Source organism: Anser cygnoides, chromosome 9, assembly GCF_040182565.1.
Source record: "Anser cygnoides isolate HZ-2024a breed goose chromosome 9, Taihu_goose_T2T_genome, whole genome shotgun sequence".
Classification (NCBI taxonomy): Eukaryota; Metazoa; Chordata; class Aves; order Anseriformes; family Anatidae; genus Anser; species Anser cygnoides.
In genome coordinates, this window is record NC_089881.1 from 8,392,680 (window position 1) to 8,417,524 (window position 24,845).

General features: G+C 46.9%; 1 protein-coding gene across 1 annotated transcript; it reads right to left on the bottom strand.

Moving 5' to 3' along the window:
- Positions 1-14,546: 14,546 nt before the first annotated feature.
- On the bottom strand, positions 14,547-23,828 carry LOC106040278 (G-protein coupled receptor 35-like). Its single transcript, XM_013188044.3, has 2 exons — positions 18,673-23,828; positions 14,547-17,328 (listed from the first exon to the last, which is right to left on the bottom strand). Exon 2 carries the CDS (start codon positions 17,300-17,302, stop codon positions 16,373-16,375), a length of 930 nt encoding a protein of 309 aa, XP_013043498.2. The 5' UTR covers positions 17,303-17,328; positions 18,673-23,828; the 3' UTR covers positions 14,547-16,372.
- Between the last annotated feature and the right edge of the window lie 1,017 nt (positions 23,829-24,845).

Sequence of the window (24,845 nt, forward strand, 5' to 3'; positions counted from 1 at the left end):
CATTTCTGAACCTTTTTGCAAGGGTTCCACTTGGGCATTTTGTGCTTCACCATCCTAGAAGTATACAAATGCTTATTGCCAGCAAGCTACAGCTCAAGGACAGGGTTAAAGTTGTGGTAGCAGGTTTTGCAGAATTTGATGGAAAGGGGCAGGAGCATTGCTGCCTGAAGGTGGCTCAGATCCCCCTCTCCTCTCCCTGGGTTCACCTCAAATCTGGAGGGGGCAGAGAGTCAAGTGCTTCTTTTAGGGTCTCAGATATAGTTCTCATGTTTTCAAAAGCACCAACCAGAATCACTCAATGCTGTAGAAGAGTGGGACCTAATGAAAGCCCTGGCCCAAGGCAATGACCAGTTGCTGTTATCTCAGCAGCACTGCAAAGTGTGTGTTTGTGTGTGTGTGCACCATTCGCATTGTTTACCACCTCCCTTGTCCAGAATGAAAGGGATGTATGAGAGCATGAGATATCAAGTTTGTGACTAATAGAACTGATACTGATCTCTTAGCAGTGATGACATAGCAGATTGAGACCCATCTCAGGCGTTCAAGAGCATGAACATGAAAATTAGCCTTCTTCTTTGTTATCACTTGGCTGAAGAAGCCTTATGGCTTCAAGCTGAACAGCAAGTGGAGGAAACAGAAGCCAAAAATACCACTCTTCTAACAGTAATCCAGGAAACCTGTCACTAAAGTAATGCGAAACTATTTAATAGGAGCGCTTTCATCTGCCTTGTACCTGTGTGACATGAAAGTCTAAAATACTTTATAGCTAGAAAATGGATGGTTATCTCTTTTCTTCTGAGGCAATGCCACTGAAAGGAACTAGCTGGCTGATTTCAGCAAAAGAGCACTAGATTAAATAGATATTATTATACTTTGAAGATCATCACTCAAACTATCTGCATCAAAATGCATTTAGATCATTGCAGAATATGTTGCCTCCATTACACTTAAAATATTATTCCGTGTTATAAATGTCTCTGTTGTTGTACTCTGTTTAAGGCAATTTGGTCACTGTATCAGAAGGTTTGTGAAGGTCTAAAGCTGCTGATGTAAAGCAAGTGCAAATGTGAAGCCACCGCTTGCAGCCTCTATCATCTCAAAACCCCCAACTCATTTTCCAAGGCGTTGCAATGTGTGTAGCTAGGTGGAAGCATCAAAGCCCATTGCCCCTGAGCACATTTGCTCACAACGTTCCCATCCTGCCTTGGCACTGCCCTGTGGACATGTGAAATTCCTCAGCTACAAGAGAAAGAAGAAGCAGGTGGCTCTCCACACAGCACACCTCGTGTGTTCATCTGCTGCTTGCTTGATGGACAAAAATGCCTATGAAAGAAGCAGGCAGTAAATAAGAGGTAAATTATTTTCTCCAAAAACTCAGTGGGTCTTAAGTGACAATTACTCTGGCACTCTGTGGGAGGAAAAAAAAAGTAAAATGAAATGATACAAAATATTTCATTAATGTGTCATCTTTGCATTCTGGATATTTCCCATTTTAACTTATGTGTTGCCAAGTTGCCACTGCACTTTTATTGTTTTCAGACCAGTGTGTGTTAAACTGTGCTCTGATGTCTGACTGAGCATGCCTTAAAGGACTGCAAAGAAGGGAGACCTGTTCTGGCACCTCGCAGTATAGCTAAAGTGAATGTCACTGTCCCAGGGACAAGGGTGTTTGAGACGTGAGCTGGGTCTTGTTTTTCATACTGGTATTGTCTCACACAGACAATGGCAATTAGCGTGTCCATGGCTCACATGTTAGCTTAGCTTGGTGCTTTTCTTGAAGTTTCTGCACAAATTGCTTTGTTGCGACCAGAGTGCACTGTCAGGGTGCGTTTGTCAGTGCAGACTCTCCAGTCTGTGTCGCCTCCTCTTGTCACTTAGATCTACAGGTATGAGAAAGGAAATGTCAACCTTGCTGCTGCCATAATCGATCTGAGAGATGCATCGTCACTCTGCGATCTCTCTGGCAGAGTCCTGGCTTTAATCACTGAGTTACTTAATGTGGAGATGCAGGGAGTGCTGCTGAGAAATAGAAAGTGTCCATGAAGAGCTAGTCAGACATGAAAAAAAGAAGAAAGTTTAAGAAAATGCTTACAGGGTTTCCTGCATTTACTTGAAAGACAGGTAGTTTTGGGTGGTTGCCTGTGTTGGTAGCAGAAACAGTACCCAACAGTGCCATCTTGGGGTAGTTTGTGTCTATAAGCTGAACAAGAGTCATCACAATGGGACATGACTTTGCCTTTGTGTGGTTCCCCTTTTCTCCCCAGATGTATATTTACACACAGCAATATAGGGGGGTGTGTGTGTGTGTGTATCAATGCTGTAATTACTTATTAATGGTAGTAACTGTGTTGTGCACGCAGGTTGCATGCACATTTACTTTATGGACCTTATATTGATCTCATCTCCTCATCTGCCCTAGTTCACTGTTCTTTAATAAGTTTGCTAGTCTTTGATAGAGAAAGTTCTGGAAAAAAATGGCTCTTTGGGAAAACACGTATTTGTTTGTTCTCCCATGGAAAGGGCAACAGAGCGAACTTCCTTATTTATTCCAGCACGCAAGGGGTTTCACTCTGAAAAGATCTGGCTCTCCTTGAATCTGGGATCTGAAGAGGACAGCAATGGAGGTAACTTCAGTAAGCTGTAGCTCATTTCTTCTTTTCCGTATGCAACTAGCTATCTGTCCTTGCTATCAGACACGAGTAGTATGTAAAATATAACTGGTGGGCCTTGGTCTCAGGGGAGCTAGATACTTATTTCCTTCTGATTTGTAACGTTAGTGTAGCTGAGTTGATATGTTGTCTTTGTTCTGGCTGCCTGCCACTGACGAGTGTTTTACACACAAGTTAGTGCGAACAAATGGCTTCAGAAGTAAAACTGCACTTCATTTGAGTATAATCATGCCACTTACAATGATCATCTTCCAGCTTCCTGCTGCAAACCAAGTGCTAGAGATTTAGTTGAAATTCTGAAAATGTCTGTTCCCTTTAGCACGGTTGCATTCCTATAAATAGCGTGTGTAGAAAAACCTCATAACATGAAAGGGATCAAGAAGGTAATTTGCAGGAAAGTGAAAAACCTCAAACAAATGAGGAGAACTTCTCACATTATCCAATGATAGAATGGCAGAAACTATCACACAGTCAGACAGTTGTTTTTTTTTTTTTGAAAAGAGTGCAAAGCTAAGCAAAAAAAAAAAATCTTAGGGGAAAAAATTTGGCAAGTAATTTCACCAGGTGACTGAAATATTCACCTGAGATGACAACTTTTGCATTTCTGTGAACACAATCGGCTGTGGGTCTGATGAGCAGTCTCTGAAAGACCCAGCAACTATCTGAAGCCCATGGTGATCCAGCTTGCCTGCTGGTCTCTCCCTGTAGGAGGATTGCTAAGACCAGGGTGGTTCTGAGGTGACCAAGATACTTGGGAAAGTAGGCCAAGAATGTAATTGTATCGCTGCCTTGAAGTCTTGTGCTTTTGGACTCCTTGCTGACCCCAGGGGTTTACATAGATGCACCATGAGTGACGTATTTTGGTCTTGGGTAAAAGGGTCTTCAGATTCTTAGGGTGGTACTTGATGGACCAGCACTCATCAGCCATCAGTGTAGTCAAGGCAAGTCAGACAGCTGGAAAACGCAATCTCCAGCATTGCTGATGTGATGCTGGAATTCCCTTTTCTAGGTAGAGGAAGATGTTCCTTTGCAAACCACTTCACTGAGCCTAAACCTACAGCTAGATTCGTTTTGCAGCACCCAGATATGCAATGGCAACTGGGCAGATATGCAGATATTTCTCCAACTCCACCTTAAATCTGCAGTACTCCTCAACACTAGTGCCAAGCACGACAAGCCTTTGCACCCCAGAAAACAACCTGAGAGTCATCTCCCAGCTTGAAGGAGCAAGGCTTCCCTGAGATGCCTGCAGCAAGTGAGACAGGGGGCTTGCAGCCAGCTGGAGTCCAGACACAGCTCAGGGCTAGACCCTTTGCTCCTGTGGAACAAAGCTGCAGAGGGCAGTTTTGGCACAGGGGACTTGTTACTCAGTCGCTGATTAAAGATAAGAGCGCAAATTGGTCATCACTTTAGCCTTGACAGAGTTTTCCTGGTGAAATGGGAGCCACCTGAGAGGCCCTGGGGTGCCCAGTTGTGACAATACACTGTACTGTGTGAAGCTTGTCATTCCCCATTGTTCAACACACAAATTTTAAAACTGAAGTTAATTTAACACCAAACTCTGTTGCCTCACAGCTTTGGTATGAAAAAGGCAGCAGTACTGCTTGTGTTTGCACAAATCACAGTACAGCATCTGCTGTGTCTCTCTGATCTCATGCAGTGGCGAGTAGAAATGCTGAGCTTTTGCCACCTGTGGGAAGGGGCTTTACCCTTCCCCTGCCTCTCACGCATCTCTGAGAGCTTGCAGTCAAGAAATCAGTGCATAAAAGAACAAATGTAACGAATATGTGAAAAAGCAGTAGTATTTTCAGATTTTTCTGTAGTCTGTCTACTAATAGGGGCTAGAATAATTTGTAAGACTGCAAAACAAATGAATGTAGTTAATGAATGTATGAGCATACTGTTTTATAACAATATTTCCTTATGTTGCTATGTGTTATGAAAATTACTTTCTCTGTTTGCAGCTTCCTAATATAAGTATTTCAAATGGTGTTGACAAGTTGGATAAAAGGTTTGGGAAAGACAGAACATAACGGAGCATAAAGATGTACGCATAGTTTTACATATATGATCTGGGCCTTAGAGTATCTTGGAAATTGACTATGACTGGAAATGAAATGGAGTGTTATGTAGAAAAAAAATCCACATGATTATGGAACATACAGTTTTTGAAGGTTTTAGAGAACTGTATTCAGTCTTGGGTCACTCTCACAAAAAAAAAAAAAAGAAAGAAAAAAGCAGCCCAATTCAGGAGAAAGTCTGAAAAACAGGAGCAAATACAGTGAGTTACTTCTGAAATGCATAAGTACCTGGGTGTACTTACGGCACAAATGTTGAAGTGTGGAGGGCATAAATAGGTCTTCAAATACATAAATGGCAGCTATTAAGATGAAGGGAATAAACAGTTTGCTACATCCACTGCAGATGGGAAAAGAAATAATGGCTTTATACTGCAGCTGGAAATACTCTGCTTAGAAATTAAAATAAACCCTTTCAGCTGAAGATAGCTGAACAGTAGAAACACCGCTTGCTGTGAGGTATTAGTGAAAGTAGGTTAGACAAACTTCTGCTCATTATAACATGAGAATACTTGAGCTGGCCTTTCCTTAGATGGTCTCTTCCTACCTTTTTCTGCAAGTCTATGCTTTCACATACAAAAGACTGGGTTGAATTAGAGGTATTTCCCTGCATACTGTGACAGCTGCACGCTGAGGGGTGCAGAGAAGACCCTAACTATTAGACACTGAGTGGAAATCAATGTAATCCCAGAGCAGCATCAACTCTTACCTTGGTACGAGTCCTCCTTATTTTCTGCAAGTTGGCAATGGCCTTTTACCAGGTGATGTAATCACAGGTTTACTTTATACTGCAATAATTTATAATTTAGCACCGATTTGCTCCCTCATCTCAGCCTTGGCTACAGCTGACTGGAAGTCAGCAGTCAGTCCCTCCCCCCAATATACTTTATAAAAAGAAACCCAGTATCAGAGGGCTCCAAAAAAAATTTAAAAAAAAGGGGGGTGCGGGCGGGGGCGTGGAAAGAAGGCTGTGGCAATGAATTAATGTCAGTTTTCTTCAGATACATCTTTACAATGTGTCATCTGTGGATGAAAGTGTGCTCCACTGAAGCAGTCCTTTCTGAGCTACTGACTGGAAATTGAGGTAAAGGAGCCTGTATCTTATTTTTATGTTATAATTTTAAAGAGTTGGTTACAGGGCATTAGCTCTAACTTTCACTGATAATTCTGCCTGGTTAAAAAGAAAAGGTAATATCCACTGCATGGAGCTTTTTCTGGTTGAAAAGAAAAGATAATCACAGAATGGTTTGGGTTGGAAGGGACCTTAAAGATCATCTAATTCCAATAATGAATTGAATGAACAGTCGTTTGATATCATTTGGTATTATTTAACTACTGTTTAAACATCTGTAAGTATATTATTCTACTGTGAAAAGCACGACTGCTGTAAAAGGTGAGGGTAGAAATACCATGCAGCTACTGTAGGTATAGATGGCAAACCTGAGGCTTGCTCCTTATTGTTGACTAAGTCACTCTTCTGTGGTTTGTCCATATTTCATCTAGCATAGATAATAATCTAGTCAATAGTTGCAAACAAAGGTACCTGCTTAACAGTAAAAGAAACACTTAAATTTTACTGTTTAGGAGAACCACTTAGGATAAACACTGTGATTCTACTCTGTCATACTGAATTTTAATGAATTTTAACAGTTTGCCCTGTTGTGCTGCCTGCACTGTAAGTAAACTAATGACGGCCAGAGCATTGTTTTTAACTGTTATCGCTTCATGTAGTGTTTTCTTAGTATTTGAACAGCATCATCACATCAGCCCCCTGATCTAGACCAAATGGGGATGTGTGGTAGGCATGAGCTCTAAGGCAAACGGGTACTTTGAAATTCCCCTTTGTGGCCAGGACACCTCTGTGAAACCCAGGCGCAGTCAGACACCTGCTGTGGTTTCGCTGTCTCTAATTCCTCTGTGTGATTGAGCTGTCTGCTGTGGGAGAGGGCAGTTTTTGTGGCTATAGCTTGCCTAGAAAGAGTCTGGCAAAGTCAGTGTTATTGCCTGCAAGCAAGGGGAAGCTGAGGCAGCGGTACAGCAGTCTGTCATGTGCAGGGGGGAGAGACAGTTGACAGAAGGAAGGTTTGTGTGTGTGTGGACATGTGACTGTAAAAAAAACCAAACAACAACTTTAGCAACACAATGGAAGAAGCATAAAAAGAAAGACAAAGAAAATAGCACAATCTTAAAGAGAAAAAGCCATTTCTTCATATTTCCTATCACCCATTTAAAAATGTGCAGTAGCAGCTAGGGCAAGCTCATCCAGCCTTGCCAGAGCTCTGTTAACCACACCATTTTCTTTCCGACGCCCCTTTGCTGGCATGATGTGAAAGTGACCCACTTCAGACAGGCAAAGCAGAAGTTATTATTTTCAGCCTCGTGCTGAAGCTAAGCCTCCTGCCCTGTGGCTAGGACAACTGCTCCACCCAGAGCCACAGTGGCTGCACTGCTACCAGCAGTGGTGCACACACTGGTTCGTGTCACTGCAGACGTCTTTGGGAAGGAGACAGCAGTGGAGTCCGAGTTTCATTTGCTTATTTTCACACGCAGGTGTACACAGGCTTCGTCTGCACATTATGAATTATATATATATATATATATATTTTAATCTAGGTGTTGATAACTGAATGACATTCGCTGCAGGGTGGGAATGCCAGGGTAAGACCTAGGGCTGGGCAGGTGTTTGTGAGGAGAAAGGTGCAGCAGGTGAGACCAGCCAGAGCTGGCAGCAGCAGTCACTGGCTTGCAAACGTGAGAGCTGCTGGAAACACAGCTCCGTGGAAATGGCACTCAGACAACTCGTGGTTCATCCTTGTGAAGTTGCTTGCCACAAAGTGCCTGGGCAGCTGTACGCTTTTGTGGTTCGATGCACTCAAAGTGGCTGAAAGTACCTGGGTCTGGCAGGACATGGGGCCTGGTGGCCCCAGCCCTCAGCAGCTGGCCGTGCTGCCGCCAGCGTGGGCACTAGCCATGGGCCAGTTGCATCGCATCAGCGTGCTGCAGTGGTTTCAGCTGAGGAATGCAGCCAGATTAAAATACGGTCTTCAAACTCTTTATCTCCAATACCTCCAACATCCCTTACATCTCTAACAGCATACCTGGCCCATGTAACTAACAGGTGACTTTTTTGTGAGGCTCTTCTCAAGGTACAGTGACACACCAGGCCTTCCCAAAACCATTTCAGTGTTTCTTTTTCTTTTTCTTTTCTTTTTTTTTTTTTTTTTTTTTCCTGCATGCAGAACGTTTGCTATTGCAGACAAAGCTTTTCCAGAAGCCAGCAAACACATCCTTATCACTGGGGGTAGAAACATGCTTGTGAGAATTTTCTGTTTAGAGCAGCACTCTGGAGAAGGATGGGAATTCTTCTGAAATATGGTATTTCTTGTTTAAGGGTACTCCCTACTGCCCACCCTGTCCCTCGTGGAAGTGAGCAGAGTAAGAGCACAAAGCATTTCAGAGGAACTGAATGTTTCATGCATCAAAACTGAAACTTATGGATAATTTGTCTCTCACACACATTTCCCTTACCCCTCCCTTTCATTTAACCCCAAATTCGGTTTGGGGTTAATTTCTTGTGGGCTGAGCAGAAGTTTGTCCCCAAATGCCTTTTCCTGCTTTCCAAAGCCAACCTCTCTGCCTTACCTGTGCCCGGTGTGCCGGAGACCGCTGCAGAGAGAGGTCAGGATTCCCTCTAGTGGTTTGACACCCTCTATGCAGCCCCATAGCATAACTGTAACTTGGGCCTTTCAGCTTTCAGAGCTGTCTGTAGCTTCTGACAACTGCAGGGGGGTGCAGATGTTTCCCACTCAGAGCAGTTTCCAGCTCAGCAGGATCTACCTGGTGGGCGCTGGCTGCAGCTGGCCTCTTGTGCTCTGCCTGGTGTGATGCTGCACCAAGCTCTGGCAGATAAGGGAGAGTACGTGCTGACTATGCTGCAAAAGCTGGAACTCAATAGCATGTTTGGATTCTTAATTTTTAAAATAATTTTATCTAAAAATGATTCCATTTGCTCATTGAAGGAAAACAAACCAACCAACCAACAAACACTTGGTGGGCTGTTATATGCAAAGACACAATCCACGATCTCTGGTTTAGGAGGTTCCTAACCCACAGACCCCAGTAACCTGGAAAAGTATCTGGTGGGCTTGCAGCCCCTCACAGCAAGGATGGCTTTCTCTTCCAGCCTTGCAGTACAGTTCCTGTGCCCTGCAAGTCTGACATTTCGTGGGCTCAGATGCTGTTCCTTACACCAGAGTTCATATAGAAACTGGAAAAGTCTGGTGGGGAGGTGACCTGTACTGAGAGACCCTGATTCCCCTGAGAGACCCTCTTCCTCACAGTGAACAGGAGAGGCACGGGGTTCATCCACTTACACTTTTTCTCTGGGTGCCCACAAACAAGACCTCTGTACTCACAGAGATCACTAATGTTGTGCATTGAAGTTAAATCTGAGCCAAAGGAAAAAGCTCTGGCTACCAGGGGCTGAAGCAGATGTTCCTGAAAGATCCAAACAACGAGAAGTCTAGGAGCACAGGTCATTCAAACACTTGTAAAGGTAGCTTGACCTATGCAGTGATTAATCACTGCATTGAAAACAAAATAAACCAAACAAACAAAAGCAAAGTAAAAAACCCAAAGTCTACTTTAAGTCCAGAAGTTCCAGCTGGAAAATGTTTACTCGGCCTTCTGGCTTGTGCAGAACATTTTTGAATCAGGAGCTCCAGAAAAAAGCAATTTATATGAAATAAGGTGTATATTAAACTATCTATGCCCTCTGTTCAGAAACATTAGTCATGGGGAACTCCTGATTTCTCTAGATTTACAAATCTTATGCATCAGGAACTGAATTTATGTAGAGGTTTTTTTGTCCTTCCCTTTTTCCATGCCACAGCCTCTGCTGTTTCTCCATCTCTGTGTCTCTCATAGATGCTTACTTGCTTTCTGTTCCCCTTAAATCCTCATGTCACACTGCTACTTTTTGTCTGCTACAGCACAGGGAAGAAAGCAGAAAAAGGCAGGATTTTCACTCTATGGTGACTGATATGTTAGCTACCTTTTTCTTGGAGACTGAGGGTTGCATTCATAATATTTATTCTCAAGTCAGTATTTTTACATGGCATAGAATCATAGAACGTCCTGAGTTGGAAGGGACCCGTAAGGATCATTGAGTCCAACTCCTGGCACCACACAGGTCTACCCAAAAACTCAGACCGTGTGACTAAGTGGTCACTTAGAAAGACCAAAGGCTGCTTAAACTCTGACAAGCTTGGTGCTGTGACTACGTCCCTGGGGAGGGAGCCTGTTCCAGTGCACGACCACCCTCCCGGTGAAGAACCTCTGTTGACATGGGAGGGATGGGTGAAATTGCACCAGAAACAGCACTAAATGCTGCTTTTAGAGAAAAGCACTGGATTTTCATGAAACCAAGGCTCCCTAGTGTCTGTGTCAGCATGGTTTATAAACATGTTTAACAAGAGGGGTAAATACAGTCCTGAGGAAAAGCTCTGGCGCATGCTGCTCTGATCCTTGAACACACCTCGGTAAATAAATAAATAAGTAAATAAATAAATAAATAATGGCTTGCACAGCTCAGCCCTTTGCAAGTTTACAGCTTAAAACAAATGACCATGTTTTAACTTCTGTCCTGGCATAAATTCACTGTGATGATTCTGTTTGTCAGCATGCTCACACCTCCCATATGCATTTAACAGCTGTGGTAGCAAGTTCACAGAGCAGCCAGGCCTCACGAAAAGTTCCCTGACTGTGGTGTTCCTTTTCTTAATAAGCCTAATCTGACCCTTGCATCTCGGCTTTAGATTAGGAAAGAACTGCATGTGAGAGTCAGCGCCAAAGGCAGATAAGAGTTGGGTACTTCTTGTGGAAAGTGTTTTTTGTTGTGTCTGGTTTTGTTGCGTGTGTGTTTTGCTTTCTATCAGCTCATTTTCTGCTGCAGTTTTAACATGTCAAAAAATGTCCTGGGCAAGAAAGAGTGGCCCGCACAGGGACTGGATGCTTGGCACTGCTCAGGATAACTCCGAGTAGCAGTGACCAGGTCTGGCCACCAAAACGTGCCCTGAAATGAGTACTGAAAGGTTGAGCTGCTTCTGGTGTCATTTATAGAAAAAAGTTAAGTGGAGAGTGAGGGGATGGGGAGGGGAATTCCCAGGATGTAGAAAGGATGGGCCCAAAAGCCTGGTAGAAATGCTGGTGCATCTTCTAAAGCATGCTACTTTTCTTCCAGTTTGGTGTCCACATCTCTGCATGCCCAAGAATTTGCCACGCACGTGGATCACCTTTCCTGTGGGCAGAAGGTTAGTTAGTTTTCTTGGGTTTATTATTATTTTCTCTTTCTCTCTCCCCCTCTCTCGCTCTCTCTCTCTCGCTCTCTGTTTTCCTCACACTCATGGAAATTCTTGTGGTGTGTGTATTTCCTCGCTGGGCACCCTGGGGCAGGGTGGGGGAGATGGCAGGCTGGGAAAGACTGCCCCACGGACACGGCACCTTCCCTGCTTCCTCCAGCTCTGGCAGCCTGCGTCGCCTCCTCACCCTGGTTGTGTCCAGCCTTTGCTGGGGAGGGGATCCCCCTCGTTTGGCAGGGGAGGACGTGTGGTTTTGGCAAGAGGCTGGATCCTGTGTGGCCATCCACAGGCAGGCCAGCCCAGCCTGCAGTGTATGGTGGCGATGTCGGACAGACAGACAACATGGGTGACCCTGCCGAGAGCTGGTTTTGCTGGGGACAGAGCTACCTGAGGAAGGAAAGCTTCTGAGAAGTATATGCCGGGCATACAGAAAGCAAAGCTGTGCACAGTTAGCTGTCTGGAAAGGGTAATCACTAATGCAGCAGTTTCTGAGGTTAGATATTCCTGTGGGTCATGTACCCCCAATTCTTTCCTCTGTGACAGTGATATAAGGCATATAGGCAGCTTCTTGTTGCAGCAGCACCCTGGGGCAGGACAGTCATGGGGAAGTAATAGTGATCTGATTTACCATAAAATTGTAGGTTAAAGTCCTGATCCTTCCTGCCCCAGGATCACTCCTGATCTTTGGCAGCTCTCCTGACTGGGCTGCCCTGCCTGTGATGGCTGCTGAGCAGTCACCCATTGGTGCCTCTGTGCTGTGAAACCAGATAAGGTTGTACAGTCCCCTTCCTTCCGCCCCCTAGGGCTATTCTCAGAAGAAATTACTAAATAATATTTGTAGCAGGCAGAAGTGCAGATGTGTTAACTTAAGCGAGTCAAGAAATAGCTTTGGCAATGCGGAGGAGCTGTGCAACCTGCACGGAGTGTGCGTGCTGGTGCCCTGCCCTCCTGAAACGTACTGTCTCCATGGTGGAGCTGTGATACAGAGCCTCTCTGATGGGAAAGGCTGGTCCTTTGTTTCTTGGTTGGCGCGACATGACTTTGGTTGAAATGTGGTGTTTCTGGAGCTCTTTTTGTGTGTTAATACATGGCAAGGGTTAAACCATGTGACTTTGGGGCATGCTACCCACAAGGGCAAAAGACCTACAAACTTGCTGTTGCAATTTTTGAGTTTGATAACAGTTATGCACGAAATACCTGTGCCAAACTTCCACCCAACCTGAAGCAGGGGGCCTGGATTGAAAGCTGAGGGCCAGAAAGGCAACAACATAAAGTGTTCATCTTGGTAGGGAAACGTCACCAGACAGAAGCTACATGAGAGTTTTGACGTCGGTAAAGCTACCGACAAATCACTGCCAGCATTTCTGATATACAGGACTGCAGCAGCCGCAGCCTTTTAGCACCTTCACCGAAGGCAAGGGGTACGTGGGGTCAGACGCCGTCTCCAGCCCGTGCGTGTGCTGACCGCCGTGGACAGCTCATCCCCTCAGAGTAACCCGGAGATGTTTCTGGGCCCTCATTCAGGACACGTAGGAATGCTCCCATCTCAAGCTAACAATTGTGAGCCACCCTGATTTTCATTTCCCCAGAAGTGCCCTCTTTCTTTCTTAGATGAAAGCGTCTTTGAAGCATGTCACAGCTTTTTGGTGAGAGCTTTCACACTTTCCCCCCCCACACCTGACATTCAACTGAACTCTCATTTTTCGGTCAGCTGTCCCGACGCTGTGCTTGGCAGCGGGGTTCAGTTTAAGTGTAACAGTAACGGAAAGCCCCCAGCAGGAAGACTGCTGTGAGACATTACTAAATCTCTGTGAGCAACAGCGCAAATGCAGGAGGGAGTTTTGGATGTGCTCCCACGCTGTGTCTGTGTCCCAGCCTGTGCACTGCAATAGCTCCGTGCATGCTTTCAGGTGACTGGTTGTTTTTTTTTTGTTTGTTTTTTTGTAACCAATTCCTTTAGTGCTTCTGAAGGGGATGAAACTGGCTGTGTCCAGCTCTGTCACCGGTTTGTAGAATTGGAATTAATGTCACGTAGGAGATGGCAGTGCAAGATGTTTGCGTCTGCCTGCAGCTGCTGGAGGGACGCCACGGACGGCCTCCTGAGGGCAGGACGTGGTCGTGCGTGGCACAAGCTGCCAGCCTCGCACCAGTGCCCCCACCGCTTGGAAAGCACGGGGGTGGTGGCGTCCAGACTTGGCACCGGAGAAATCTGTCAAGTCCATAGGGCAGAGCACATCTTGGGCTGAGGAGGTGAAGCTGCGCATATTTGAAAGCTCGATGGGTGTGGTGAAATAGCCAGGTTTTTACAGAGAGGTCAAGGCAAGCCAAGCAAGGCCTGCTCCACCATTATGGTTATGGTCTACCTTTGTGTGGGGTGGGGCTGGCTGATTTCCAGGTGATGGTGGAGGAATCAGTGTCTTGTCAGCAAGTGCTCACATCCCCCTCATCTCCTGAAGGTTGCTGAGTTCACCAGAAGCATCAGGAGATAGCAGATTGCTGCTGCTTCCTCACTGCTTAATACGTCTCTTAGTCCTTCTGTGTTGGAGAGCTTGGCCAGGTGCTTATGGATTTAGAGGACAGTTCTACTAAGGCAGCCAAAAAACTCCAGGCAGGGAGAAGTAAAAAACAAACAAACAAACAAAAAACCACAAAAATGCAACCACAAGAAGGTGAGCAAACAGAACAGCACAATCCAGCATTCTGTCTGGGGAGCCTGAGTGGGTTTCTCCATCGTGCACGTGGTGTCTGTGCCAGGTATTGCAGCCCCAGCACAACCAGATCCATGACGGCCCATTACTGCACTTGGATAGCCCCTGCTCAAATAGTGAACAGAGGTTTTGTTCCTATTTTGAAAGGACAGTATCTTTTTTGATACTGAGACCTGCTTTCCGTCCTGTTTGCCCTCATTAACCAGCTGCTCCTGGGCAGTCGTTAGAAGCGGGCAGGGGTCCTAACCAGACCTCCTGTGGTGGTGAAGACCATTCCTGTGCTCCTTGCTCAGCATCATCCTGCACCAGCACAACCCAGCCATCTCTTCCACTGCCCTCCGAGACTTCCTCCCTCTCCAGCCCCCAGAGAGCACCTGAGGGCTTGCTGCTGCACAGAGGCTTTGATGTGAGGTTTCTGTGCTTAGGAAATTTGGCCATCTTTGACCAAACGTTGATGGTATGCCTTTCTGTGTGAGTGGCTGCTAGAGGAAGGGGTGTTACTTGGAGCAAGATGGGTGAGCAGAATCTGCTCGGAAATGCTTTTTTTGTAGGCAGCTTTGTGTCTCCTCCACCCATGTAATTAGCGGTTACTGGAGGAGAAGTATTTTTTTTTCTTGCTGCATCTAAAATAGCTGTTTGGTTTGTGCAGTGCTTTCACCTCATGTTCCTGGGACGGAAGGTGCAGATAAAGACACGCTAGCAATCAGGTAATCTTTCAAATCACTGCTCCCTCTGCACACAAATCCCATACAGGGTGTGTGGAAATCTTAAAGGTGTGTTTAGTTTTGTTTGGAAACAGTCCATCAAATTAAAGGGGTATTCTGTGCATATGTCGCCCATCAGCACACAGGTCCAGCCGAGGCAAAGACTGAGCCCTGCTGCACCAAGGTCAGCAGTGTGTGATCACTGCCAGGGCCATGCTGCACCTTGGGCTGGGGCAGGAGAAGATACCCATCTGTGCATGCACAGTGCTGTTTGTTGCTGCTTTGATCTTTGTAAAGAAAAGGTGGGGGTAGAAGAGGTGAGAAAGCAGCCTCCTTAAAAGGTCTATTTTGTGATCAGAACCTCTTATAAACCCCCACCCTCCTGTGCTGTGAGCAAAGGCTGGACATGGCTCACAGATCTTCGTGGTGACAGAGCAGATTTCCCCATTTCTGCCCGAATGAGAAGCCTGCATCCCCCCTCAAGAAGCTGCCAAGGCTTTGATCTCATCCTGCATGGGCTTTGCTGGGCAGCAGTGCAGCCACTGCCCAGGTGAACGGACGGCTCTGCTCAGCGGTTGTCTGCAAAAGGGCCTCTCCTTGAGGGGGGGTTCCTCCTTTCAGCATGTGCCTTGAGTAGGAGATGTGGAGGCTGTGCTGGGTGTGGGGCTGTGAAGCTGCTGCGGTGGCAGCAGGGCTCAGCCCAGTGCCCACAGGCAGCTGGGAACCCGGCCCACGTTCAGGAGATGTGGGTGGAGGTGTGCACCTGGTTTCTACATCCTATCTCGGGACATCTGTGTGTTGTCTGAGCATCGTTACAGGGGGGTTGGTTAGCCATTTTGCCTACTCAGTTCTTTGCAGGTATATGCATTATGGGGTGGCCTGCAGTGCGCTGCCTCTGAAGATCCCAGTCTCCGTAGCAGCTCATACTCCTTGCCCTTTTCTTGGACAGCACAGGCAATGAGCTCCCTCCTTGGGGACCAAGCAGATCCCATAACCACTAGATCCCCACTGTTTCCATTTAACTCATTAAGAGATGGTGCTCTGTGCCGGTAACACAATTTTATTTACATTGGATACTTTGGAAAAACGTGTTGCTACTTTCTTTAGACAATTATTTGCATTATAATGTTGAACAGACTCAATTTACAGTGTCCTTGTTCCCACCCAGCCACTCCAGCTCTTTGGATAGTAGTTTTAACGTCATTTGACTCAAATGCACTCAATGTGAAGCTTTTCCCCCAGTACAAGTAATTGCAGTTTCTTCTGACCTCTGCTTGTAATTGATGATCATTTTGTAGCTGTTGTGTAGTCTGAATTATGCTGTAAACTTGACCAAAGCAGGCTGAATGTGCCTCTGCTACTGTGATTTTGCATTTATTACTAAGAAAAGACACCTGTTACATAAAAACATCCACCTTTTTCTGCAGTTGTTTCACTTTGGGTTCGTTTGGTTTTCTGATACTTGAAAAAATCTGTTTCTTTGTCACAACTGCATAAAAGCCGGCCCTAGGCAGAGGGATGGACAGAAGAAACTTTTACCATTGTCTGTACTTGTTCGGGGTTTTCGGGGAAAATTCAAGTTTTTGCAGTAGAAGTCTACCATTTTACTCAAATTTGCATATGACAGAGAATTGTAGTGGCAATCTAGATTGTTGCATCATGATATGGGCTGCTGTGGTTGTCTGAATCAGGGCCGATTTTCATTTATCTGAATCCTTCCCATTAGCAGAAAGTTCCTCCATCACACTCACATACAAAGAAAAGTTTCAGCACTTTCAGTGTTAATATTGAGCCTTTTATCGAGTCCCAGTTGCATATGGAGTTGCCAAAAATGTGTGCCGCGTACATTTTACTCTAATGCATGGGAAGCTGAATTTCAGCATCTTCAGTGGATTCAGATTTGGACCTCACTAGCTTGGGAGATGCTTCCTTAAATTCCTTGTTTACAAAGTAGTAACAAATAGCATCGAGGCAGCAGTTTGTGTTTGCAAGGACCGAGGCAAGGTGAACAAAGTTGTTAACCCTCTGTATCGCAGGGCAGCTGGAGCTGATGGAGTCCATTATAAAGCGAAGGAGATGTCCAAGGTAAAGAGGCAAAAAGCATATGATGAACACTGCCATGTTTGCAGTCACAATGTAGACAGCCTTCCTGATGAGCTTTTTCTCGTGACAGTTTTCATTCTTCTTTTTCAAGAGTTCTGCAATGACTTGTATGGAGCAATAAATCACAATGATCAGTGGTATGAAAAACCCTCCAATAATAACACACAGACTGATTACTGAGGGCTTAACAGAGGATTTTTCGAAACAAAGTTCATCTTGCTCTCGATTCTCTATCATTTTAATAAGGAAAATCACAGAGATGAAGACTATCCAAAGAAATCCAGATGCAAAAGATGCCTGCAGGGGTGACCTCAGCGCTTTGGCTTTCAAAGGGTACTTGATGGCAAGGTACCGGTCGGCTGCCACGACAGTGATGATACCGATGCTCATTAAGCGGTTTATGAAATAGCCACTTTCCAGAATCAGACACCATCTACCTACCTTCATCTGTTGGAAATTGGATAATGTTTTAAAAGGCAAAGTGAAGAGCAGCAAGCAGTCGGCCACAGCCAAGTTGACCATGTATACTTTGGTTTCTGTCCACTTGTTGAGCTTGCAGCAGAACACCCAGAGCGCCAACACGTTCAGAAAAATGCCCAAAATCAAAACTGGAATGTAAACACACAGCTGGACAAGCGGAAAGTTTTCATAAGCTGTGATACTGCAGCTGTTCTGGTTCATTGTGGTGATATTAAGAGGCACAGTTCCTGGAAAAGCAGATTAAACCTTTTAGATGCTAGACTCTTGACTAACTTGGTGATTAATTTGGGTAGTATTTCATGAGCCTCAGAACTTTACCACAGTGAAAACTAGACTGTGGAGATGCTGCTGCAGAGCAGAACTGTCTGCAGGGTACCCGATGGGATAAAGAAGGAGAGGGACCTCAGCCACGGAGGAGAGAAAAGCAGACTCTGCATCCTGTGCAGGGCAAACTGCTTGCAGAGGGTAGCACTGGAAAATGCTTGTGACTCTGTTTTTGCCAGACTCAGAACAGCCAGAAAAGGGGGGATCCTGCGGCTGGGAGTTCTGTGGGCCGTTACAGCCTGTTTTTAATGAGAAGGGTATGCTTAAACCCAGGTCTTATCCCTCCCCTTATCGTGGTGCTCATGAGAAGCCAGCTGGCATCCTCACCACTCAAAATGCTCTGGAAGAGATGCTGCAAAGGGATCCAAAAACTGTCCTCTCCTTCAGTCCTGAGCTGTCATCACTTCTTATTAGTGGTAAGAGCTAATTATTAGTACATCTCTTATTACTTCAGCTGCCACTGCATCCTTTATTCAGTGGTAACATTTAGTAGCCTGCAGGAAGAAGCAGAGTGCCATGGGCTGCATGCTGCTTTTTAAGGACTGTGCAAATCGGTCTTAATCTCAGAAGCGTTAGAGCAATCTGCCAAATTCCAAGGGGAAAAAAAAAATACACAGCGAGAGTTGTGATCAGCAGCCATGTGAAATAAAGTAGTGAGCTGTACGTATCTGGTCTGCTGGGTGTTTTCTTCACCCAGCGTGTAAGGGCTGTTTGACCCGCCTGCTGCAGAGTTAATGCAGGAGTATATTCTGGCTGTGACCCTTCACGGTCGGAAAAAACATGGGAGTTCTGCGATGTCTGTGGAGTTTCCTGCGAGGGAAACCTGGCTCCATGTGCGCAGATTCTTGGGGCTCAAAAATATCCTGGGTTAAAAATCTCCAGGGCAGTGGTGCAGCATCTACAAGAGCTGCATCTCTTGACCAGCTTTGAAAATCAATCATGCTGCCGAGTGATATTGCTGTGAGACCTCCACTTCAGAGGTGAGGCAATGGGCTACAGCTGATACCTGCAGCAGCCCTGTGTTTTGGATGCAAGGAATGAGTTTTGAGCAAAGGCTAAGACTGCCCTTAATCATCCAAAGCACGTCTATTGTGGCCAATATCAAAAGGAGCCTTTGAAAATACACAGTGTCTAGCCCTCTTTCAGTTTCTCTGCCACCATTTAGGTGTCCCACCATGGATAGGGATAGGCAATGCCTTTTGAAGTGCTCGAATAACTGTGTCAGCAAATAGCCAGGAGGAATTTACCTGCTTGCTCACTGTCCTCGGAGAGGTTGACTGCTCCTCCTGACCCGTTGCGGGGTGGCCTGCAGGTGCGATGAGCCCTTGCAGCAGTGCTCCTGGCATGGGACCAGCAAGGTGCTCTGCGATGACCACTCGCTGGTGGCTGTGGCAGCAGCACGGCTGGTGGAGGAAGCACCCCCGCCCCTCTTCAACGCATTTCCCCAGGGCTGAGCTTCCTCTTGTTGCCACTGCCATGGCTTGTACCACCCCCTGTTGATTGAGGAGCCTGTCTGCCATGTGGCTCCACAGCAGTTCTTCTGGTGATGGAGTGGCTTTGGGTTCTTCTTGGGTTCATTCAGTGCCCGACGTCTCACTGGGCGATGCCCATCGGCCTTCCTCACCCACTTGGAGGGGAAATGTCCTGGAGGATCCCTGAGGTCGTCTCTCTGCCATCGGGACTGCCATCCGCTGTCACTGTGCTGAGCCCCAGGACAGAGCAGCCTCGGCTGGCCCTGGTCCCATTCGCAGAGCTGTTGGAGAGGTGAGGGCTGTGGTTTGCAGACAGTTTTTCATAACTCGGTTTCAGTCTGAATCATGGTCTCGTCTCCCATAGTCCTCCTCAGCCAGCAATTCTGAGAGAACGTGGCACCGTGACCTTGTGACCTGCCGAATTTGTGTCTACCCTGGGGTGCAGGTGCCTGCTGGCCAGGGGCTCCTCGATGGCCATCCTATTGCAACTCCACCTGCAAGAAAAGCTAATCTGAGCTCTTGTTCAGCAAGTTCAAAGGTCCTGCTCTTGGTACCAGCTGTCTTGAGCAAACGCTTCCAGCTTTCTGGTTCTAAGATCTTAGGATCTGCTTCCAGGTCTAAGAGCAACTTCTGGGGGTATTTGTGCACTGTCAGTCTGCACTCTACAACCCAGCCTTTGAGATTAACTCCTTGCCGATGTACAGGCAGCATGGAGCTTGGCTAAATGCCTCTCCTAAGGTTTCCAGGTTTCTCTTGCCTTTCTTGTGGCTTCCCCTTGGAGAATGCTTATAGGTAGTTGCTGACCTCTTAGTACACCCAGCTCTTTGATCCCTAACCACCATCATTTCCATGTCATGACCTTTGTTAGTACTGTTGTTTTCAAAGTGATCCAGTTCCTGAGTTTTGATAGTTTCAGCAATGTACAGAAACCACTTATTTTTTTCGGACAGCGTTTGAGGATGATGCACACTCCTACGGTCTATGGCAAGGCAATCACTACCAGTATTAACCACAGGTAATCGAAATCAACCCTGGAGGTCGCTCAGATCATAGCATCCCTCCAGCACCACGCTTCCCATTCACAGCTCAGTGCTGCGGTCACCCTACACCAGGCAAGGGCAGCTACTTCTATCGCCAGCCCCGAGAGGCTTCAAGGCAGGGACTGTGTCAGCAGGCACAAAGCAGGTGGCCATGATGCGCCAGTTCACCAGGATATGGCACAGCAATTCATCATCAGCTACTGGTAGGCAAAGCTACGACAAAGTGAGATCTGCAGAGACCTCACATGTCTCCTGGTGGTTCCTGAACACCGCCGGGTCAGGATCCTTGCAGTTATCTGTCCCGTGCCCTGGCCGCCCATCAGCCAGCCTCTAGGCACCCATGGCTGCTCACAGAGCCCTTCCTCCGTCCCCCTGCAGGTGTTACCACTTCTGCCACAACCCGATGTGCTCGCCTGGCATTTTCTCCTGCCTCCACAGCTCTCAGCCTGCCTCAGCCCCGTGAGCTGTCACTGCGTGGCACGGCACCGATGACGCTCGTGCTGTTTTCTCACTTCCTCGCTGGCAGCCCTCCAGCAGGGAGGTCTGGGGGCTTACAGCATCGCTGAGTAGCAGTGCCAGGATGAAATGCATTGCAGCTCACACAGTGCTCCCCAGGGATGTTTACTGACACCAGCCTACCAGGCCTTGGCTGGGAAAGGGGTTTTCTTACTGAAAGAAGCCAGTGGGGCAAAACACTCCTCCAAGGTGAAGCACTAGTCACTTTTGCCATTATGTTGTTATTCAGACATGTGAAACTGCAGTTTTCAGGTCTGAGCATAGCACAGCTGCTACTGGCTAGATCCTTCCTAGCCTGCCCCCTCCTAGAGAAGGGACCACGTTTGCTAGTCCCTGCGCTCAGACCCTATTTTGGCTGACTTATTCGAAAGCCTTGTTTCTGCTGTGAGATTTCATGTGCCAACTTCTTCAAAATTCTGGACTTCTTGGGTTCCTCGTCTTTACAGAAAGCTGTGACAAAGTAGCCAGGTAGATTTTAGGTTGTACCTGGACAGCTTTGTTGTATTTATTAGCAGCAGTACTAGGTGATTTCACTTCTTTTCTTGCAATTTGTGTGTGTAGGAAGCTTTTTATATTTAAGGTGAGAATGTCTGCAGTTTCAATATCCATCAGCCTGATTCTTGCTAAGAGCTATGTGATCTTTTCACTTCTTGAACTCTAAGAATTATTTCTGTACTGCACAATCAGTCTTCCGTCCCTTGTAAGCTCTGCCTGATGTCCTGCTTGAAGCTGACTCCCAGCCAAACAAAGCCCTTCCCATGGAGCTGTCCATGTCTATCAGTGAGCACGGGAAAGCCCCCCAGGACAGCCCAGGTTGGAGGGGCTCTTGCCTCCCTCCCTGGCAAGGGAAGGTCTTGGAGTTCTCTGCCTCCCGCTGCTGGCACGTGGTGGTGGGACAGGGCCTCAGGAGAGGTGAGGGAGGAACTGGCGCCCCCTCCTCATGGGCAGAGAGACACAGGGCACTGCCTCACCCTGCCCCGCAGAGCCTCATCTGGTGTGTTTTCTTCTCTCACTTTCTCACAGGAAGACGCAATGTTGCGACAACAGATCTTGACCAAGATGAAACTATGGGTTTGGGAGCAGAGCACATGGGTCCTATTTTTAGCATGGAAAGCCTGCGAAATAGCAGCGTTAGGTTAACAGCATTGGCCCCACGGCATGACTGACCCTGGCTGTTGAGCCTGTTTCCCCTTTCCCCTTCCTTAGAGCCGCACAGGAACTGAGCCGCGGCAGATAGTGCGCTCACGGGGGGCTCTGTGCTGTGGCCCCTCCTGCAGCATCAGCACCCAAAGGCTCAGCCTGTGCATCTCTGTGCAGATGCTGCAGGGAGGGCACGGCAAAGCCGGTGCTTCCCGACTGACTCGGTGCTTGCAGGTGTCCCTTGGAGGCTGCCAGGCAAAGCTTGCGTCTGAAGGTTTAAATGTAAGCAGAAGGCAGTAGCTTTTAGCCTGAAATAACAGTGTATGTACCTCGGTTCCTGCACCTGCAGAGGATACAAGAATTTACAGAATCACAGAACGGTAGGGATTGGAAGGGAACATGACAGATCATCTAGTCCAATCCTCCTGCTGGAGCAGGAACACCTAGATCAGGTCACGCAGGAACGCGTCCAGGTGGGTTTTGAATGTCTCCAGAGAAGGAGACTCCACAGCCCCCCTGGGCAGCCTGTTCCAGTGCTCTGTCACCCTCACCATGAAGAAGTTTCATCTCACATTTAAGCAGAACCTCCTGCGAGTTCCAGCTTGTACCCATTGCTCCTTGTCCTATCATTGGATGTCACTGAGAAGAGCCTGGCTCCGTCCTCCTGACACCCACCCTTTACACATTTATAAATGTTTATAAGGTCACCCCTCAGTCTCCTCTTCTCCAAGCTAAAGAGAGCCAGCTCCCTCAGCCTTTCCTCCTTCAGCCAGTTCTCAGTCCACCTCGCTACCCAATCAACCAGACCACACTTCCTCAGTTTAGCTGCAAGGATGCTGTGGGAGACAGTGTCAAATGCTTTACTGAAATCAAGATAGGCCACGTCCACTGCCTTTCCATCATCTATCCACCTGGTTATGTCTTCATAAAAGGTTATCAGGTTGGTCAAGCATGACTTCCCCTTGGTGAAGCCATGTTGACTGCCCCTATTGACCCTTTTATCCTTGATACGCCTACAAACAACGCCAAGGATAAGTTTTTCCATCACCTTTCCAGGCATGGAGGTGAGCCTGACCGGTCTGTAGTTACCTGGGTCTTCCTTCTTGCCCTTTTTGAAGACTGGAGTGACATTTGCTTTCCTCCAGTCCTCAGGCACCTCTCCTGATGCCCATGACTTACCAAAGATGATGGAGAGTGGCCTAGCAATGACTTCTTCCAGCTCCCTCAGCACCTGCAGGTGTGTCCTATTGGGACTCATGGATTTATGGATGTCCAGCTTGCTTAACCAGTCCTTAACCCAGTCCTCATCCGCTGAGGCAAACTCCTCCTTTATTCCAACTTCCTCCAGGGCCTCAGGGGTACAGGGCTCCTCGGGAGAGCCTCCAGCATTATAGACAAAGAAGGCATTCAGTAACTCCGCCTTCTCTTCTGTCACCAGGGCACCCACCTCGTTCATCAGTGGGCCTACATTGCCTCTAGTGTTAGTTTTATCTGCAGTGTATTTGAAGAAGCCCTTTCTGTTTTTCTTTCACTCCTCTCACAAGGTTTAATTCTAGGGAGGCCTTAGCTTTCCTAGTTGCCTCCCTACATCCTCTGACAACAGCCTTACATTCCTCCCAAGTGGCCAGCCCCTCCTTCCATAATCTGTAGACTCTCTTCCACTTGAGTTTGCCCAGCAGTTCCCTGTTTAACCATGCAGGTCTCCTGGCTCTCTTTCTTGACTTCCTACCTGTTGGGATACTCTGATCTTGAGCTTGGAAGAAGCAGTCCTTGAATACTAACCAACTGTCTAGGGCTCCTTTACCTTCAAATACCTTGTCCCATGGATGTTTAGGGAGGGTTGATTCCAAAAAAAAAATAAAAATTGAGAAGCCTTGCGGGTGCTGTAACCTGCAAAACCACAGGATCCTGAGTGAGTGGTACTCAGGTGCAGTGTGCGGGTGTCAGAATTAGTGGCTACGGATAGGAGGGTCTGGGTGAGTTGAGAACCATCAGTTGTGCAGACAGGAGGTGAGGACGGTCCTGGCTGGACCTGCACACGGTAGGGTCAGAGCCAGCTCAGATTTCCCAGCTGCATCCACCTCTTCTTCCCTCAGCACTGCCTCCAGCTGGATCCACCAGGCCCTTCACTTCCAACTTGGCCCCTTTCCTAGGCATTGCTAGGGGTGGTAACCTTTTAGGAATGAGACAGTAATGCAGGAATGCATGCGGACCCCTGTGTTTTTCAAAGACATTTTAAAATTTGTTTAAAGGCTGTGTGGTCTTGCTGGGTCCAACTCACTTACAAAAGCAACATATGAAACTATGATAACAAGTAGAAAATCCACAGCTGAAGTCAGGAGGCCTTTCCCTGTGAGGCCTGATGCAAAGGGCTCTTGCTGACTTTAGCGGACATCACTTACAGAGTAAGAGCAGTTTGCACACTTTTTCCACTACTTCTGTTTTGTTTTTCTTCTAGCAAAAGAATATTTACTGTTTGTACCAACAAGTACACTGCCTAGTTATAAGCCTCGGAGCACTTTAGATTTTACAAAAAGTTCAGCAAAGCACTTGGCACTGGTGAGCTCAGACCTCAAGAACTATGTTCAGTTCTGGGCCTCTCATGACAAGAAGGACATTGAGCTCCCGGAACGTGTTCAGAGAGGAGCAGTGAAGCTGTTGAAGGGACTAGAAAACAAGGCATAGAAGGAGTGACAGGGGAAACTTGGGTTGTTTAGACTGCTGAAGAGGAGGCTGAGGGGAGACCTCATCGCATGCTATAACTACCGGAAAGGGAGTTGCAGCGAGGTGTATGTCAGGCTCTTCCTCAGGTGACAAGTGATAGGATGCAAGGAAGCAGACTCAAGTTGCACCAGGAGAGGTTTAGATTGGGCGTAAGGAAAGTTTCTTCATGGAAATGGTGGTTAAGCATTGAAATGGGCTGTCCAGGGAGATGCCATCCCTGGAGGTATGTAAGAGACACGTGGATGTGGCACTTATGGATATGGTTTAGTGGTGGACTTGGTAGTGTTACACGACGGTTGGACTTGATTGTCTTAATGGTCTTTTCCCCTTTCATTACGTAAATGATCCTATGATTCTATGCTCACCTCTAACCAGACAGGACACTCATTAAAGATTTGACCCTTTTGAAACATGGCAGAAAGCCTTCACCAGGGCTTATGGAAGTCATTTAAGTGACATGAGGTCTTCACAGCTTTATACTTGATATACACATGCTATGTTATGCTCCTAAGGGTCTGTTATGTGGCC